General features: G+C 44.6%; 1 protein-coding gene across 1 annotated transcript in view; it reads left to right on the forward strand.

Annotated features, from left to right (window-relative positions):
* Window positions 1-18869, forward strand: part of IFNGR2 (interferon gamma receptor 2) — a gene marked incomplete in the record, with an annotated part of 238908 nt that overhangs the window by 179047 nt on the left and 40992 nt on the right. Inside the window, 1 exon segment of the mRNA XM_044072944.1 lies at window positions 11579-11733. Coding sequence (XP_043928879.1) covers window positions 11579-11733 — 155 coding nt within the window.

Genomic DNA, 18869 nt, shown 5'->3' on the forward strand with positions numbered 1-18869 from the left:
AAGGCTGTAGCATCTACCTCTGCTAAAACCCCTCCCTCGGAAAGGGATTCCAGGTCCTTAGAGAGATGGGGTAAAAAAGTTTACACTTCTGCTACTCTGTCAGCTAGGGCCCTGAACTGTCAGTTTCATATGATACAATATCAAGAGTTTATGCTAGACCAGTTAACTAAAAAACTGTCCTCTGATGAACCTTTTGATAAGAAGTATGTTCAAGAAATGGTACATAACATTCAGCAAGTTAGTAACCACTCTTTAAAATGCGGCTATGATGCACTGGAGGCTTCCTTTAGATCAGCCATGACTGGCACAGTTATCAGAAGGCATGCATGGTTGAAAGAACAGGCCTTACCGGACCATGTCAAATCAAAACTATTAGATGCTCCCATGGACAAGGCTAATTTATTTGGTTCACCTGCACAACAGGTACTGAAGAAGATGGAGGAGAAGGCAAAATCTGTACAAACAGTGAAAGATTTCTTACAAGTCCAACCTCCAAGGTTTAGCAGGAATTGGCCCTCCAAAAATTGGTCCTTTCCAGACTCCTCTAAAGCACAGAGAGGCAGGAATAGGCGGTCAAGAGGCAAAAACCAATCCAGAGGTGCCTACAGGGGACGACAGTGGCAGGGTAACAACCAGCGAGGCACAGACGCAACCACCACCACTGCAACAGGACAATCACAGTGACTTGGCTCTGGCACCGCCTACCAGGGACCTGCTAGAAGCACCCTTAGGCGGAAAGCTAGCTTTATTTTCAAAGAACTGGCATTACATCACAAGGGACAAGTGGATTTTGCAAACTATAGACCAAGGTTACAGGTTTCATTTCCATACTCTACCAGCAAAAAGAGGAATACCAAACCTACCACCAACCCAAAAGGTAGAGGCTCTAAAACACATTTCTCAATTATTAAGGATGAGAGCCGTGGAAAAGGTACCATCTATGGAACAAGAAAAGGGATTTTACTCCAGACTTTTCCTGGTACCAAGAAAAGAGAACAAATGGAGGCCTATTCTCGACCTGTCCACTTTAAACACATTTCTCATTGTTCCAAAATTCAAAATGCTGACTCTACAGCAGCTTCTTCCCATGCTGGGCAAGGAGTCTTGGCTGGTAACTCTAGATCTCAAGGAGGCATACCTGCACGTCCCCATATGACCAAATTGCAGAAGATACCTCAGATTTCTTGCAGGATCAGAGCATTATCAATTCTCAGCATTGCCCTTTGGCTTATCTACTGCGCCCAGAGTGTTCACGAAATGCCTGGCATCAGTAATTGCGCATTGCAGGCTTCAGGGAATCCAAATCTACCCCTACCTGGACGACTGCCTGATACAAGCGGACAACATAAACGAGCTAACAGAAGACTTACAAAGAGTCATTTACCTGCTACAAGCCCTGGGATACACAGTCAATATAAAAAAGTCAAGGCTGATACCATCCCAAAGAATAACCTTTTTGGGTGCAGAGCTGGACACATCAAAGCAAATGGCATTCCTAACTGTAGAAAAACAAGAGCAACTACCTCTCTACTTCTTGGCATTAACAAAGCAGAACCATCTAACAGCAAGAAAAGTACTGCAAGCCCTGGGCTTCATGGCATCCTGCATAATACTGGTACCTCATGCCAGACTGCATATGAGAAAGCTACAGTGGTACCTAAAGAATTTATGGTCTCAACACAAACACAGCCTAGAAACCAAAATTCCAATAATCCCATGCCTGAAGCAAGAGTTCCTATGGTGGGCTCAGGCCTGCCAATCAAACACAGGATTGCCCTTCTACAGCATTCAACCAAGCCAAACCATCACGACGGACGCCTCAGACCTCGGTTGGGGGGCCCACATGCTGGACAAGTGCATACAAGGCTTATGGACTCAAGACCAGCTACACCTGCACATAAATCTGAAGGAAATGCTGGCAGTAAAATTGGCAATCCAGACATTCAGACCATTTCTCCGAGAAGGTCAATTGATAAGGACAGACAACACCACAGTGATGTGGTACATCAACAAACAGGGAGGCACACATTCATACCCTCTATGCCGGATGGCACTGGACCTATGGAATGTGGCTCTGAGCTACAACATTCAGTTACAAGCTATTTTTGTACCAGGAAAAGAAAACATTCTAGCAGACATATTAAGCAGGACTACCACGGATGCCCACGAATGGATGCTGCATCCGGACATCTTCAAGGCCATTACAAGAAGATGGGGACTCCCATAAATGGACTTATTTGCATCCCCACACAATCACCAGCTAAAGAAATTCTGCACGAGGACGTACCACCCACTTGCATGGAAGGTGGACTCCCTATCTTTCAGTTGGAAAAACCTGTCAGCATATGCATTCCCACCTCTTCCTTTGATGCACAAAGTGCTATTGAAGATCAAAGAGGACTGTCCAAGGATCATTCTGATAGCTCCAGACTGGCCAAGGCAACATTGGTACCCATTACTAAGGAGCATGTCTCGGGAACAAATATGGACACTACCCCTGGTTCCATTGCTGTTAACACAGAACAACTACAACACCCTGCATCCAAACCTGAAAACTCTGCAGCTGACTGCCTGGAACATCACATAAGATCAATTAACCCAAATTTATCCCAAAGGGTTAAAGACATTATGCTTGAGGCTCGCAGACCCTCAACAAGAAAAAATTATGCAGCAAAATGGAAAAGATTTCTCATTTGGAGTACTGCAAAGGGAGAAGATGTGTCACTGGTAAACATAGCCAGCATCTTGGAATACTTGGCAGAGCTCTTCCACACAGGCCTGTCCTATTCTTCCATCAAGATACATGCATCAGCTATCTCAGCAGAATACAGCTTGGATCCTCCTGTATTCTCACACCCTCTACTCAGGCAGTTTCTGAGAGGAATTAAAAATGTAAAACCTCCAAGGAAACCACCATTGCCAACATGGGACTTGAACTTTGTGCTAGAGAAATTGACACTTCCCCCTTTCGAACCAGCAGCAACAGCAGAATTACAATACTTATCATGGAAGACTGCTTTCCTGCTGGCAATCACTTCAGCAAGAAGGGTATCTGAATAATGCATTAATGGCAGTGCAACCCTTCCTGATTTTCCATCAAGATAGAGTGTCCATGAGAACAAATCCTACATTCATGCCTAAAGTGGTATCCAGAGTATCTTTAAATCAGGCTATCCACCTACCTACTTTCTTCCCCAACCCACAGAACAGGGGAGAAAGGCTGTTACATACCTTGGATGTGCATAGACAGTTACGCTACTACCTGGACAGAACCAAGAGCAATAGAAAAACTGACCAGCTACTGGTAGCATATGCAACAGGAAGGGAAGGAAAAGCAATTTCAAAACAGACAATCTCCAAGTGGATCGGAAATTGCATTAGATTTTGTTACTCCTACCATGGAAAGAAAACTCCAGAGAACATCAGGCCTCACTCTACAAGGGCTACAGCCACTACCACAGCTTTCTTACGAGGAGTGGCTACCAAGGACATTATAATAGAGGCTGCTACTTGGACCTCCGTGCATACATTTGCCAAGCATTGTAATTTACCTTTATACTCTAGATCCCGAGCAGGTTTTGCCACTGCTGTGTTGCAAGGGATCATAACTACACCATAATCTCTTTTTCCCTCCTCCCCTAGTTTGACTATGGTATTCTACCCATTTGTAAGGACTGCAGATGCATCCTTGAAGGACATAGTACAGTTTTGTACCTACCATAAATGTAGATGTCCGATAGGAATGCATCTGCAGTCAGGATTACCCACCCACCTTCCCCTCTGTGGTACTCCTAGGGTATTTGCCCATCTTATAGCTAGCTGGGGGGGATCTATTATGGTGTATTTGTTTGTATATATGTACATACATGCTTATTTTCTGTGTTTGCTCTCTACTATTTGGAATCATTGGCATTTATCCAAATTTAGCCTTCCAAGAGGGCACCTGGCATCTAGGGCAAGAAACACTGAGGAAAATGGCGTCGGCTGATGCCTTTATACCCGAATAACTGCAGCTGTGACGTCAGGTGAAGTGCGACACCAGCCGAGGCCAGACCCAGACTTTGGAATCCGGCCGACCGAAGGGCTGCCTGACAACAGGACAACCCATTTGTAAGGACTGCAGATGCATTCTATCGGACATCTACATTTATGGTAGGTACAAAACTGTACTGTAACTCTGGACCTCAAGGAGGCATACCTGCATGTCCCTATCAGACAAAGTTGCAGAAGACACCTCAGATTTCTTGCAGGTTCAGAGCATTATCAATTCTCAGCATTGCCCTTTGGCTTATCTACTGCGCCCAGAGTATTCACGAAATGCCTGGCATCAGTAATTGCACACTGCAGACTTCAGGGGATTCAAATATACCCCTATCTGGACGACTGCCTTATACAAGCGGACAGCCAGCAAACTTTGGTAAAACATTTGAATTATGCCATCTGCCTACTGCAGGCCTTGGGATACACAGTCAACATTCACAAATCAAGACTTGTGCCATCCCAAAGAATAACTTTTCTGGGTGCGGAACTAGATACAACCACCCGAATGGCTTTTCTCACAGAAGAAAAACAATGACAACTACCGGATTACTTCAAAAATCTGACAAAACAAACTCAGATGACTGCAAGGAAAATCCTGCAGGCCCTGGGTTACATGGCATCATGCATTCTTCTGATTCCACAAGCAAGGCTGCATATGAGAAAACTGCAATGGTACCTAAGGAGTTTATGGTCTCAGCACAATCACAGCCTAGAAGCTTTGATACCACTCATTCCATGCCTTAAAAAGGAATTTCTGTGGTGGGCCCAAGCAAGCCAGTCAAACAGGGGTCTGCCTTTCAGCAAACCAGTAACCAGCCAAACCATTACCTCGGACGCTTCAGACCACGGATGGGGAGCACATATGGAGGACAGATGCATCCATGGACTATGATCTCAGAAAGAATTGCGCATGCACATAAACCAAAAGGAAATGCTGGCAGTGATGCATGCAATCAAGGCCTTCAAGCACCTTCTACATCAAGGCCACCTGCTAATAAGGACAGACAATACCACAGTTATGTGGTACATAAACAAGCAAGGAGGTACCCATTCCTACCCTCTTTGCAGGCTAGCAGTGAATCTTTGGGAACTTTCCCTAAAACTCAATATAGAGCTGCAATCCCAGTTTGTGCCAGGAAAAGACAATATACTGGCGGACAGCCTAAGCAGAAACACCATGGATCCACACGAATGGATGCTGCACCCAGACATCTTCCTTCAGATAACACAAACATGGGGGAGGCCGGACATAGATCTTTTTGCCTCCCACCACAATCATCAGCTGAAGAAATTCTGCTCAAGGACATACCACCCACAGGCATGGAAGGTGGACGCCCTCTCTTTCAGCTGGAATACTCTAACAGTGTATGCATTTCCACCTCTTCCACTAATGACCAAGGTCTTACTGAAAATCAGGACAGAGCAGCCAAAAGTGATTCTAATAGCCCCGGACTGGCCAAGGCAGCACTGGTACCCACTGTTACGGAGCATGTCACACACGAAACCGTGGCCTCTACCACAATGGTCACTTCTTCTGACACAGCACAATTACAAAACTCTGCACTCCAGCCTGAAAACCCTGCAGCTGACAGCCTGGAGAATACCTTGACTCCTCACCAGGAAAAGCTATCCAAGAGAGTGAAGGATATCATCATGGAAGCTCGCAGACCTTCCATGAGAAAGGCATATTCAGCAAAATGGAAAAGATTCCACACTTGGAGCACCGCAAAGGGCCTAGATGCGACAGTGATGAGCATGGCACATATCCTGGAATACTTGGCAGAAATGCTCCACAATGGCCTTTCTTACTCTTCCATAAAAATTTGTGCTTCAGCAATTTCAGTAGAATACAATACTGATCCACCTGTCTTCTCTCATCCTCTCCTAAGGCAGTTTCTAAGAGGAATTAAAAACATCAATCCTCCAAGAAAACCACCATTGCCTACATGGGACCTTAACTTTATGTTGGAAAAGTTGACTCTACCTCCCTTTGAACCAGCAGCATCTTCAGAGCTACAGTTCCTGTCTTGGAAGACTGCCTTCCTTCTGGCCATAACCTCAGCAAGAAGAGTATCTGAATTACAGGCACTCATGGCAGTACAACCATTTCTTATTTTTCATCAGGACAGAGTCTCTTTGAGAACCAATCCTTCATTCATGCCAGAGGTGGTATCCAGGGTCTTATTGAACCAAGCTATTCACCTGCCTACCTTCTTTCCAAATCCACAAAACAAGGGGGAGAAACTTCTGCATACCCTGGACATTAACAGACAGTTGCGCTACTACTTGGACAGAACTAAGACTTACAGAAAAACTGACCAGCTGTTGGTAGCATATGCTGCAGGTATTCAAGGAAAAGCAATTTCCAAACAGACAGTTTCAAAATGGATAGGGAATTGCATTCGATTCTGCTACTCTTATCATGGAAAAACTGTGCCAGCTAACATCAGACCTCATTCCACCAGAGCCACAGCCACCTCCACAGCCTTTTTAAGAGGGGTGGCTACCAAGGACATTTTAGAAGCTGCTACATGGAGCTCCGTGCATACATTTTCCAAGCATTACAATTTACCCTTCTATTCCAGATCCAGAACAGGCTTTGCTACGGCAGTCCTGCAGGGCATTTTAGCTACACCATCATTTTCTTAGATCCTACCGCCCCCAGCTTGGCTATGGTATTCTACCCATATGTAAGGACTGCAGATGCATCCTTGAAGGGACATAGTACAGTTTTGTACCTACCATAAATGTAGATGTCCGATAGGTATGCATCTGCAGTCAGGTTTACCCTCCCTCCTTCCCCTCTGTGGTATTTCCTGGGTACTTATCCCTCTTATAGCTAGCTGGGGTTATCTATTATGGTGTATTTGTTTTATATTACTGTGCATGTTTGGAATTTTTTGCATTTCTCCAAATGTAGCCTTCCTTAGAGGGCACCTGGCATCTGGGGCAAGAAAAACTGAGGAAGATGGCGTTGGCTGACACTTTTATACCCCAGGCTCTGGCGTGGGAAAGGGCGACATCAGCCGACGCCGGACCCAGACTTTGGAATCCGGCCGACCGAAGGGCTGCCTGAGGCAGGACAACCCATATGTAAGGATTGCAGATGCATACCTATCGGACATCTACATTTATGGTAGGTACAAAACTGTACTTTTCCCCTTCTGGCAGAAAATTACCACAGACCAATGGGTATTAACCATTATTCAAAAAGGATACCTTCTATCCTGGAAACAAATTCCCCTCTGGAAAGGCATTCCACCCCAAAAATGCTATTTCCTTCCACAAATTCTGTCAGACCTGCAACAACAAGGCACAATAGAGCCTCTTCCCACAGGACAAGTAGGAAAGGGATTCTACTCCTGTCTATTCCTGGTCCCTCGAAATGACGGTCCCTGGAGACCCATTTTGGATCTATCCTTCCTAAACCTTTACCTGCAGGTACCATCCTTCAAAATGCTGTCACTTCCCACTCTCATACCCCCTCATACCCTCAAATGCTTTCATGGTCACCTTGGGCCTGAAGATGCTTTACCTGCACATTCCCATCAGGGCCTCACACAGATGTTTCCTCCGTTTCTCTGGGCCATCCTCACACTTCCAATTTACGGCCTTACCCTTTGGCTTATCTACTGCCCCAAGAGTGTTTACAAAGTGCCTAGCACCAGCCATTGCCTTCTGCAGGACCCAAGGAATCCAGATTTACCCATATCTGGACGATATCCGTATCCTAGCACAGTCAGAAAATTCCCTCTTAAGACATCTACACTTAACTATGTCCCTACTACAAAGTCTAGGGTTCACCCCAAACCTCAAGAAGTCCTCCCTGAACCCACACAAGGACAAGATATTCCTAGGTTGCAGAATAAATACAGAATGGATGAAAGCCTTTCTCCCACAGGACAAGTTTCTCTCTCTAACTTCCCACTTCCAGTAAGTCTTGTTCTCCCAGACATTTGCTGCAAGGCAATTCCTTCAGCTCCTGGGATTGATGGCAGCAACCATTCCCATGCTACCATTGGCCAGAATGCATATGAGAAAACTGCAGTGGTACCTCAGAACTAACTGGTCACAACACCAGAATCACTTTGAATAAGTTATTCCCCTGCTTTCCTGTTTAACAAAGGAAATTGTTTGGTGGATCCAACAAGTACAACTAAACCCGGGGTTTCCACTGCAGCCCCCTCAACCCACACAAATATTGCATACAGATGCCTCAGACTCAGGTTAGGGAGCCACCTTGCACTCGAGTCCAAGCCCAGTGGCAACCTCCCATGAAAGCCAAACACATCAATGTATAGGAGATGACAGCAGTTCTTTTAGCTCTTCAGACCTTCCTATCCCTTCTGCTACTAGGTCCTCTTCTGATAATGATGGACAATACCACTGTAATGTGGTACATCAACAAACAGGGAGTTAACCAAGGCATACCAACTGTGCAGGCTAGCCCTACTAATTTGGGACCTAGCATCCCAGCACAACCTATCCCTGCAAGCCAGCTACATCCCTTCACAGGACAAGCAAGCAGACCCTCCTGAGCAAAACATCCTCTCCACAACAGGAATGGATGCTGGACAGGATGGTTTTCCTGGACATAGTCCATCAGTGGGGCACTCCACAAATAGACCTGTTTGCCTCCCCCCAAAACAGGCAGCTGCAGACCTTCTGCACAAAGACTTACTCCCCCCCCAAGCCTGGAGAGTAGACACCTTCAGTTTCACCTGGGAGGGGAAGTTCCTGTACACTTTCTCCTCTTCCCTCTGATAAAGTCCTTCTGAAAATCAGGAAGGACAAACGAAAAATCTTGCTAGAGACTCCCTACTGGCCAAGGCAGCACTGGTTCCCCCTTCTATACAATTTAGCTAAGGGCAATCACTGCAAGTTACCCCACAAGGTGGACCTTCTGACACAAGACAAAGGAACTCTCCTACACCCACAGTTGAAAATGCTATCCCTGACTCTGTGGGTGATAAATTACTCACCCCATTCAGACACCACTATTCAGAGGACGTGCTGTCAGTCCTGAGGGAGGCCAGGAAACCCACTACTAGAAAATCATACCTTGCTAAATGGGAAAGATTTACTCAGTGGTGTCTGGGACAGGAAAGGGACCCTTACGAGGCTGACGCCCCCTAGTCCTCTCATATATGTGGCAACTTATAAAGGGTGGACTTTCCGAGTCATCAGTGAAAGTGCACCTCTCTGCATTATCAGCTTGCTTACCTCTAGATCCTCCCTTGTTAGCCAGGCTACATATGAAACTCTTCCTTAAAGGGGTCTTACACATCAGTCCACCTACGAAGCCTATCCCTCCTCCATTGGACCTGAACTTCATCCTGGAAAAACTCACCCAGTCCCCCTTTGAACTGGCCAATACAGCCTCTCTACAGTTTTGTACTTGGAAAACAGTACTGTTAGTGGCCATTACCTCTGCCAGAAGGGTTTCTGAGCTACAAGCCTTAATGGGATGCTCACCTTACACCATTTTTCATAGGGACAGGGTCACTCTGAGAACTAACCCTTCCTTCATGCCCAAGGTAGTTAATGACTTATCTCTAAATCAATCCATTCACCTACCCAATTTTTCCCCTGTCCCACTAACCAAGGAGAGTGGATACTCCACTCCCTAGATGTCCACAGGCAACTGAGATTTTACCTGGACAAAACTAAAGACATTAGGAAATCCAAACAACTCTTTTTGTATCTTTCCACACCAGGGCATTGGGCAAGGCAGTCACCAAACAGACCACTGCATCCTCGATTAGAAAGGCATTCGGTTACTGCTACTCACACCACAGAAAACCCCCTCCAGTTGGGGTTAAGGCACACTCCACAAAGCAGTGGCCACTGCCAAGGCCTTCCAAAAAGGCATGGACACAGATTCCATTATGGAAGCAGCAACATGGTCCACTATACACACTTTCACCAAACATTACAAACTGGACCAAATCTCCAAAGCACACGCAGGATTTGTCAGGGCAATCCTACAAGGCTTTGTGGAATCATCATCTGCTTCTGCCACCCTTTCATCAAACTAAGCTGTGGTACTCTCCCACACCAAGAATGCTGCAACATAGGAATAGAAGGGCATAGAATAGTTGTGTAAAATCTTACCATAACCATAGATGCCCTTCTCTTCCATGTTGCAGTATTCCTTCCCACTCACTATTCCTCCCCCACAGACTGTACCAGTCTAACTGCTCCCTGATGCCTTATTCCATTACAGAAGAGATCCAGGGCATTATACATGTCACCTTTGGCAGCCTATCTGTTAGGCCAACTACTTTGACTGCTTAGCTTCAAGTTCGGAGGATTGTGCGTGCAGACATCACACATAATGTCCCTGGTTTATGGCCCTATGTGTGACATCCCACACAGCTACATCAGCTAAGCTGAAGCTTTTGTATAGGAGCTGATGTACAGGTCACCTGAAGGCAGGAAATCCCACACCAAGAATACTGCAACATGGAAGAGAAGGACATCTATGGTTATGGTAAGATTTTACACGACTATTCTTTTTCTTCCTATTCCACGTCCAGCAGGTGTCTAAGCTGCTGATCGATCTCGGTTACCTGGCTCACAGTGCAGGTTTTATCCCTCTGCATAAGTGCTGCTGGCAAATTTTGTATTTGTGTAGCAGGTTATACAGTAGATATTTCCACTTGCTGACTGTATGACGTGGAGAAAGTTGATTAAACAAACAGTACTCTTGGCTCACCTCTGAAGGACACTTGAGTCCAGTAGGCTTAACCATTTAACATATAAAGTAGAAAAATGAGAAGGTGCATAGTTTTGTGTTTCAGAATGAAGCAGTGCAGTTGCACATTGCTATTGTACCACTATAACACTCTTACAAAGGTGTTTCTTTAGTCTACAGTATGTGCTCTATTGCATTATAGTGTTTTATTTTCTTCTGTCTAAACCTAGGTTATCGGCGTAGTCTGGTTTTCCACATTCTTAACAGAAATAAAACATATATGCATGTTTTCACAAATATGTATTTGCAGATTGCTGACATCATAACTTGGCTCACTGAAACTTGAATATGTGGCAGCACTTTTATACTGTGCTTTAATGAGGCAGTAGTAACTGCAGATTTGAATGTCATCAAGTTGTATTTATATCAAGAGAGTTTTAGCAGCTTCTAACTGAATTCATTTTTTGTATTTGTTCATCAGTGAATACATATGCGCCCCACCCATCCTGTGATGTCATTTGAAGCTAAAAGCTCGGATGATTAGCACCATTGATATGTTCAGAAGTGAGGTATTAAACCACATTCATGGCTGAACTATCATTATAGCCTGTACACTGGCTTCTCCATTTCTTTTAAGTTATTCCTGCAAAACAAAGCATTTTTTTTAACAGAGGGTTGGTCAGCATGGGAACTTGAGCAAAGCTCTGTTGTCTTTGTGGCACAGCACTAATTTTTAATGTGATAGTTCATGTGTCAGTCTTTGATAAATTAAATGTATCCAGTTATTTTGTGTAGAAATGTGCTTCAGTCAGTGTTTAACATTTGCTGTTTAATTTTCAGAAGACAGCTTTGGATACCTTTTTGTGCCACTCGTTGCTTTTTTATTAACAATTGCACTTACAGCCGTTGGAGTTTTTCTTTTTATTAAATATTTTCGACATAATGTTAAGCAAATCTTCCATCCTTCTCACAGAATTCCTCCACACATAGAAGAGGTATGTATCCCAGATTTTTTCTTGTTTCTTATCCTTTTTATTACGTTAATATTAAATTTAAAGTGTTTGTGAGCAGTAAAACCTGATAGTTTGTGGTATACTAGTAATTTATCCTCTTTCTGTAGTATATTGTGATGTCTCCTCCATAAACACTACATTGAAATACCATATGATTGTAGTATGTTCTTGGCCAAGGTTCCATATACAATTAAGAAGAGTACTTGCACATCATTAATTTGAAAGTGAATAGTTTTAGATGTGTATATAAGAAATTGAGCAAAAAGAACAGGGCAGATGATTAATGATATAGAAACTAGACATTTTGCAGGTAAGTCCTTTACTGATGAGTGCTTAACAGGTGTGTAGCTACTTCAGAGTGAGTGCTGCTGCTGTAGCTTTATATTCTCCGAAAGTGAATGAGTGAAGTGATATGCCTAAAAGTTATTCTGAATTTTACTTCTTTGAATAAGATGACTAAATAGATCATTACTTTTATTTGAAACCCTGGTCCCACATGTCTATAGGTATATACTAGGTTAATGACCACCAGGGCCTTTATAAGCCTAGCCGTGAAACCCAACCCATTTGTGTCCCTATGTATCATGGGCATTTTTAGGAGGGGGTATGTTAGCAAGTTTCTAGAGGTGTTAGTTTGGACAATATTGTATGCCTCTGTCTGAGCATGGGGGCCAGACCCGTGATGAATTTCAGATTTTCCATCCATTGGACAAGGTTACACTTAAATAGGGTTGGGGTGGATTCTGCTTCACATGGATGGAGAGCCTGTTTCAGAGCATGGGGATCCTCTGATGTCTTTTATTTATGTCACAAGCAAAATTTAAATCCTTGGATCTAAGAGTAGTTTTTCTGATGCGGTTTGCTTTTTGGATGTGCCAAAGGTACTTCAGAGCTGGATCCAAGGATGCCTTGTATGCTGGACATAGACAGAATCCCAGTAACCTGTAGGAGACAAAGTATAGAGATGGAGCTTTAAGGCAGGTGATCCATATAAGTGTGTTTATACACTGGATTCTTCGGGTAAGGAACCGATGTTCATCGTGCGTACAGCTGCAGTCCTTACATATGGGTTCTCCTGCCGTCAGGCGGGTCCTCGGTCAGCCGAATTCCAAAGTCTTGGTCTGACGTCTGTTGTTGTCGCATTCTTCCCTGACGTCAGTGCGACAGGGGTATATAAGACACAGCCAACGCCATTTTCTTCAGTCTTTTTTTGCCGCGCGGTGCCCGTAGCAGAAGCAGTTCGCAAGTGCCGGTCGGCCAGCTCCTGAAATTACGAAAATTTGGAAACCGAAGTCTTCTTTAAAGCTAAGTACCCCGTTGGGGAAACTTTTCTTGCCTCAGACCGATGTCAGACAAAGTTAACAATTGTATTTCTTGTGGGAAGCAAATACCGCATAAGGATTTCCATTTCCTCTGTATACCTTGTTTAGGCCCAGACCACGATGTCTCGGGCTGTCGCTTTTGTGCTACCTTTAATAAACGCACTATTAAGTGTCGGGCGGAGTTCGCCCAGCACTTTTTCGGTAAAGCTTTTAACTATAAAATGACATCGGAGACTCCGACTACCGTTTTGTCCAAAAAACGCAAGGACAAAGACCGACACGCGAGGCCCGCGGTCTCAACCGACACCACGCCAAGACCAGCTACACGTGGTCCGGTTCTCAGTGAGGCGCCTACGCAGCCCCTGACTACCAACGACGCTTCTCTGGCGGTGTCCTCTGTACCCGAGACCGCAGGTTCCTTGGCCCACACCCTGCCTACAGCTACCGAAGCCACGGTGAGTGTTGAACCTCTTAATGTGGACAGATCTACTTCCACCCATGGTGTCTTCAGACCTTCTTCTTCCTTTTCCATCAAGGCCTTTACTAAGTCTAAATCAGCTATGCGCTCCCAGAGGCCTGTTGCACAGGGCCCATCTACTGGCCCCATGCCTAAAAAGCAGATGCTCAAAATGGCTGAGGATTTAATTACTCTTATCAGGGGTTCACAACCCCCACCGGACAAGAGACCCAGAGTGGAGGAAGAATCTCCCTCTTCTGACCAGGGCTCCATTATTTCAGAACATTCTGATGAAGAGGAGCATTCGTACTCCCCTTTTGAAGATTCTGATGCAGAACAGTCCATTCCTTCTGTACCCCCCCCCAGAGGATTTCTCATTCGGGGAAACCTTGCATACCTTGAGGGAACACTTCCATTGGGAGGGCCAGGATTTCTCAGATTCAAAGAAAAGGCTTAGGGAATTTCTTCTACTACCCCAGCACAGGCCTCTGGCGATACCTCCTGTCTTGGACATACTTGATGATGTTTATTCGGAGGCTTGCCTTAATCCGGATTCCCTGCCTCCAGCCCCAGTCAAGCCTGATAGGTACTACAGAGTTCCTAACACACACCAATTTCTTTACAAAAGCCATAATGCTGACCCAGAAACCATTTCTCAGGGTCCCAAGGGAATGAAGGCCTCTACTGCTAAGAATCCATTACCCTCCGAAAGAGAGTCTAGATCCTTAGAAAGGTGGGGAAAAACGGTATATACCTCGGCCACTCTAGCCATGAGGGCCTTAAATTGTCAGTTCCATATGTTTAAATATCAGCAGTTTCTGTTATCACAATTAAAGAATAAAATGTCAGAACCTGAACAATCAGATCTGAAGGAGTTGCAAGATATGATACATAGTGCAGAACAAGTGGGTAAGCACACCTTGCAATGTGGTTATGATGCTCTAGAGGCCTCAAGTAGAGCTGTAGTTACAGGATCAGTCATTCGTAGACATGCTTGGCTTAGGGAACAAACCCTGCCTGATCATGCCAAGGCTAAATTACTGGATGCTCCTTTACAAAAGGATGTGTTATTTGGTCCTAATTCTGAGGAAATACTAAGGAAAATGGAAGAAAAAGCTAAATCTATGCAAACTGTTAAGGCTTTTCTGCAGGTACAACCACCACGATTTAGTAGAAATTAGCCTACAAAAAACTGGTCCTTTCCAGCCACAGACAAGCCCCAAAGAGGTAGATACAGACGCGGAAGGGGCAGAGGACAATCTCAAGGATCATATAGAGGCAGACAATGGCAACCTCCAGCATCAAGAGGTGGCAAAGACAATGCACAGCAATACAGAAAACAAACCCAATGACTTTCCCCTTTGCATGCCAAACAAGGCTCAAGTGGCAGCACCCTTGGGAGGAAAGCTGGCATTATTTTCAAAAAATTGGCATATTGTCACAAAAGACAAATGGATCCTGGACATTATAAACAGAGGCTACAGATTTCATTTTCACACTCTTCCAAAAATGAGAGGCATGCCGAACCTGCCACACAATCAAAGGGCAGAGGCTCAAATACAAATTTCAAAGCTCATGGACATGAAAGCTATTCAAGAGGTACCTACTCACGAGCAAGGTCAAGGTTTTTATTCCAGACTATTCTTGGTACCAAGGAAGGGAACCGATTGGAGACCCATTTTGGACTTATCCATCTTAAACACATTTCTACTAGTACCAAAATTCAAGATGCTCACCTTACAGCAGCTTCTTCCCATGCTGGGCAAGGGGTCTTGGCTGGTAACATTGGACCTCAAGGAGGCATACCTGCATGTCCCAATCAGACAAAGCTGCAGAAGATAACTCAGATTTCTTGCAGGTTCAATCCACTATCAATTCTCTGCATTGCCCTTTGGCTTATTTACTGCGCCCAGAGTATTCACAAAATGCCTGGCATCAGTAATTGCCTACTGCAGACTTCAAGGGATACAAATATACCCTTATTTGGACGACTACCTGATCCAAGCGGACAGCAAGCACATACTTCTGGAGCATCTGGCTTATGTGATAAGTTATTGAATTCTCTGGGATACACAGTCAACAAAGAGAAATCCAGGCTAACACCATCTCAGAAAATAATTTTCCTGGGTGCCAACTTGGACACAAACACCCAGATGGCCTATCTTACGCCAGAAAAACAGGGGCAACTAACTCAGTACTTCAAGATACTAGCAAATTGTACCAGGCTAACTGCAAGGAAAATCCTGCAGGCGCTGGGATTCATGGCATCTTGCATTCTTCTAATCCCATGTGCAAAGTTGCATATGAGAAAACTTCAATGGTACTTAAAAAAACCTATGGTCTCAACACAGCCACAGTTTGGAAACAATAATACCACTAATTCCATGGTTACAAAAGGAATTTCTATGGTGGGCTCAAGCATGCCAAACAAACGCAGGTCTACCATTCAGCAAGCCTCAAGCAAATCAAGTCATCACAACAGACGCCTCAGACTATGCCTGGGGGGCACACATGACAGACAGGTGCATTCAGGGCAAATGGTCCCAAAAGGAAAAGCACCTTCACATCAATCAAAAGGAAATGCTAGCAGTGATAAATGCAATTACAGCTTTCAAGTACCTCCTGCATCCTGGGCAATTATTAATAAGAACAGACAACACCACAGTAATGTGGTACATAAACAAACAGGGAGGAACACATTCATACCCCCTGTGCAGGCTGGCCATGTCACTTTGGAACAGGGCTCTGGAATGGCAAATCGAGCTTCAAGCACAGTACTTGCCAGGTATGGAAAACACGCTGGCAGACAATCTAAGCAGAAATATGACAGACCCTCACGAATGGAAGTTGCATCCTCAAGTGTTTACAAAGATAATCCAAGCCTGGGGAAGGCCAGACATAGATCTCTTTGCCTCCCACAAAAATCACCAATTGACAAAGTTCTGCTCAAGGACATTTCATCCAAAGGCCTGGAGAGTGGACGCCCTTTCTTTCAGTTGGACAGCAAGGACAGTTTATGCCTTTCCACCTCTTCCTCTACTGACCAAGGTGCTTATGAAAACAAGAACAGGCAGACCAAAGATGATACTGATTGCTCCAGACTGGCCAAGACAACACTGGTATCCACTCCTGAGGAGCCTAACCTCTAATGCTTCTTCTGACTCAGCACAGCTACAAAACTCTTCACAGTCAGCTGAAAGCACTCAATCTGGCTGCATGGAAAATTCCTTAATACCACAACAAACCCTACTCTCCAAGGAGGTACAGGATGTCATTTTGGAAGCCAGAAGGCCATCTACTAGAAAAGCTTACTCAGAAAAATGGAAACGGTTTTGCACTTGGAATGAGAAAAAGGACCAGGATCCTAGAAAACTGAATTTGCCTCCGATATTACAGTATCTAACTGAGCTGCTGAACAGTGGACTGTCATTCTCCTCCATTAAAATCCATGCCTCAGCCATTTCTGCAGAATACAACACTGATCCACCCTTACTCTCTCACCCACTCTTAAGACAGTTCCTCAGAGGGGCTAAGAATATAAGACCTCCAAGGAAACAACCAATCCCAGCCTGGGATCTTAATTACATACTGGAAAAAATTACATTGCCTCCCTTTGAACCAGCTGCCTCAACCGATTTACAATATTTGTCCTGGAAAACAGCTTTCCTTCTGGCTATTACCTCAGCTCGTAGGGTCTCGGAATTACAAGCCCTCATGGCTGTGCAGCCCTTTCTCATCTTCCATCAGGACAGGGTTTCCCTACGAACCAACTCATCATTTATGCCTAAGGTAGTATCCAGGGTAGCTTTAAATCAGGCCATACACTTACCTACCTTTTACCCCAATCCTCAAAACAAAGGGGAAAGGCTGCTTCATTCCTTAGACATCCATAGACAGCTGTGTTACTATTTGGGCAGAACAAAGCCGTTCAGGAAATCAGAACAACTCTTTGTGTCCTATGCTGTAGGAGCTCAAGGGAAGCCAATTTCCAAACAGACAATTTCAAAATGGATAGGCCACTGCATACATTTTTGTTACTCCTTTCATGGTAAATCTGTGCCTACAGGCATCCGATCCCACTCCACAAGGGCCACAGATACCTCTACAGCCTTCCTCAGAGGAGTTCCTAGCAAAGATAGTTTGGAGGCAGCCACTTGGAGTTCGGTGCATACCTTCACTAAACACTACCACCTACCTTTATACTCAAAAACAAGAGCAGGCTTTGCCACTGCTGTGTTGCAGGGCATTCTGGCTCCTCCTAATTCCACCTAGTGCCTACCACCCTGTGCGTAGCTTTGGGATTCTACCCATATGTAAGGACTGCAGCTGTATGCACGATGAACATAGTACAGTTTTGTACCTACCATAAATGTAGATGTTCGAGTGCTAATACAGCTGCAGTCCAGGTTTCCCTCCCTCTTTCCCCTCTTGGTACAGGCCTAGTGGCTAACTCCTCCACAAACAACCTGTTTGGGTTATCCTTCTATGGTGTATTTGCTTGCAACTACTGAATTTTGATTATATTGCATTGCATGACTATACATAGATATATAAATTATGTATTGCCTTCCTTCTGGGGGCACCTGACATCTGGGGCAAGAAAGACTGAAGAAAATGGCGTCGGCCGTGTCTTATATACCCCTGTCGCACTGACGTCAGGGAAGAATGTGACAACAACCGACGCCAGACCAAGACTTTGGAATTCGGCCGACCGAGGACCCGCCTGATGGCAGGAGAACCCATATGTAAGGACTGCAGTTGTATTAGCACTCGAACATCTACATTTATGGTAGGTACAAAACTGTACTTTGTGGATGTTTCAACTGTTGCATATTTCAGGTCATGTACATGCCGAAAGGGACATTATACTCGATGATGGTTTTGATAAGAGATGAGTAAAGGTGCACTATAACTTCCTTGAACCTGGATTCCATGCCGTTACTTATGAGTTAGCCATCCTAGAATGATTTTCTTGCTACCTTGGCTATATGTTGGTCAAAGGCCAGATTACTGTCTAAAATGTTCCCAGACTACCAGGTCAACTGTTAACGTTTGTCTTGCCAATGGATTAATTATCCTAGGTGGTAGTTTTCCCATAATGCACTAAAATGTATTTCTTGGCATTGAATTTTAGTCCGTGTCTTTGGCAGTAGTTATTTGTGTGTGTTAGACCCTCCTGTAAACTGTTTGTGTCATGGGAACAGTCTGTGATAGCTCACAATTTCCAGTTACCTGTGAACTCGGTCAACCAAAGGCCCTTGACATTCTTTACCTCTGAGAAGTAGTTGCTTAACAAGAGCAGACCCAGCAAGGAGCCTTGAGGTATTTCACTGGTGACC

Source organism: Protopterus annectens, chromosome 5.part1, assembly GCF_019279795.1.
Source record: "Protopterus annectens isolate FY-2018-M chromosome 5.part1, PAN1.0, whole genome shotgun sequence".
NCBI classification, from domain to species: Eukaryota; Metazoa; Chordata; order Ceratodontiformes; family Protopteridae; genus Protopterus; species Protopterus annectens.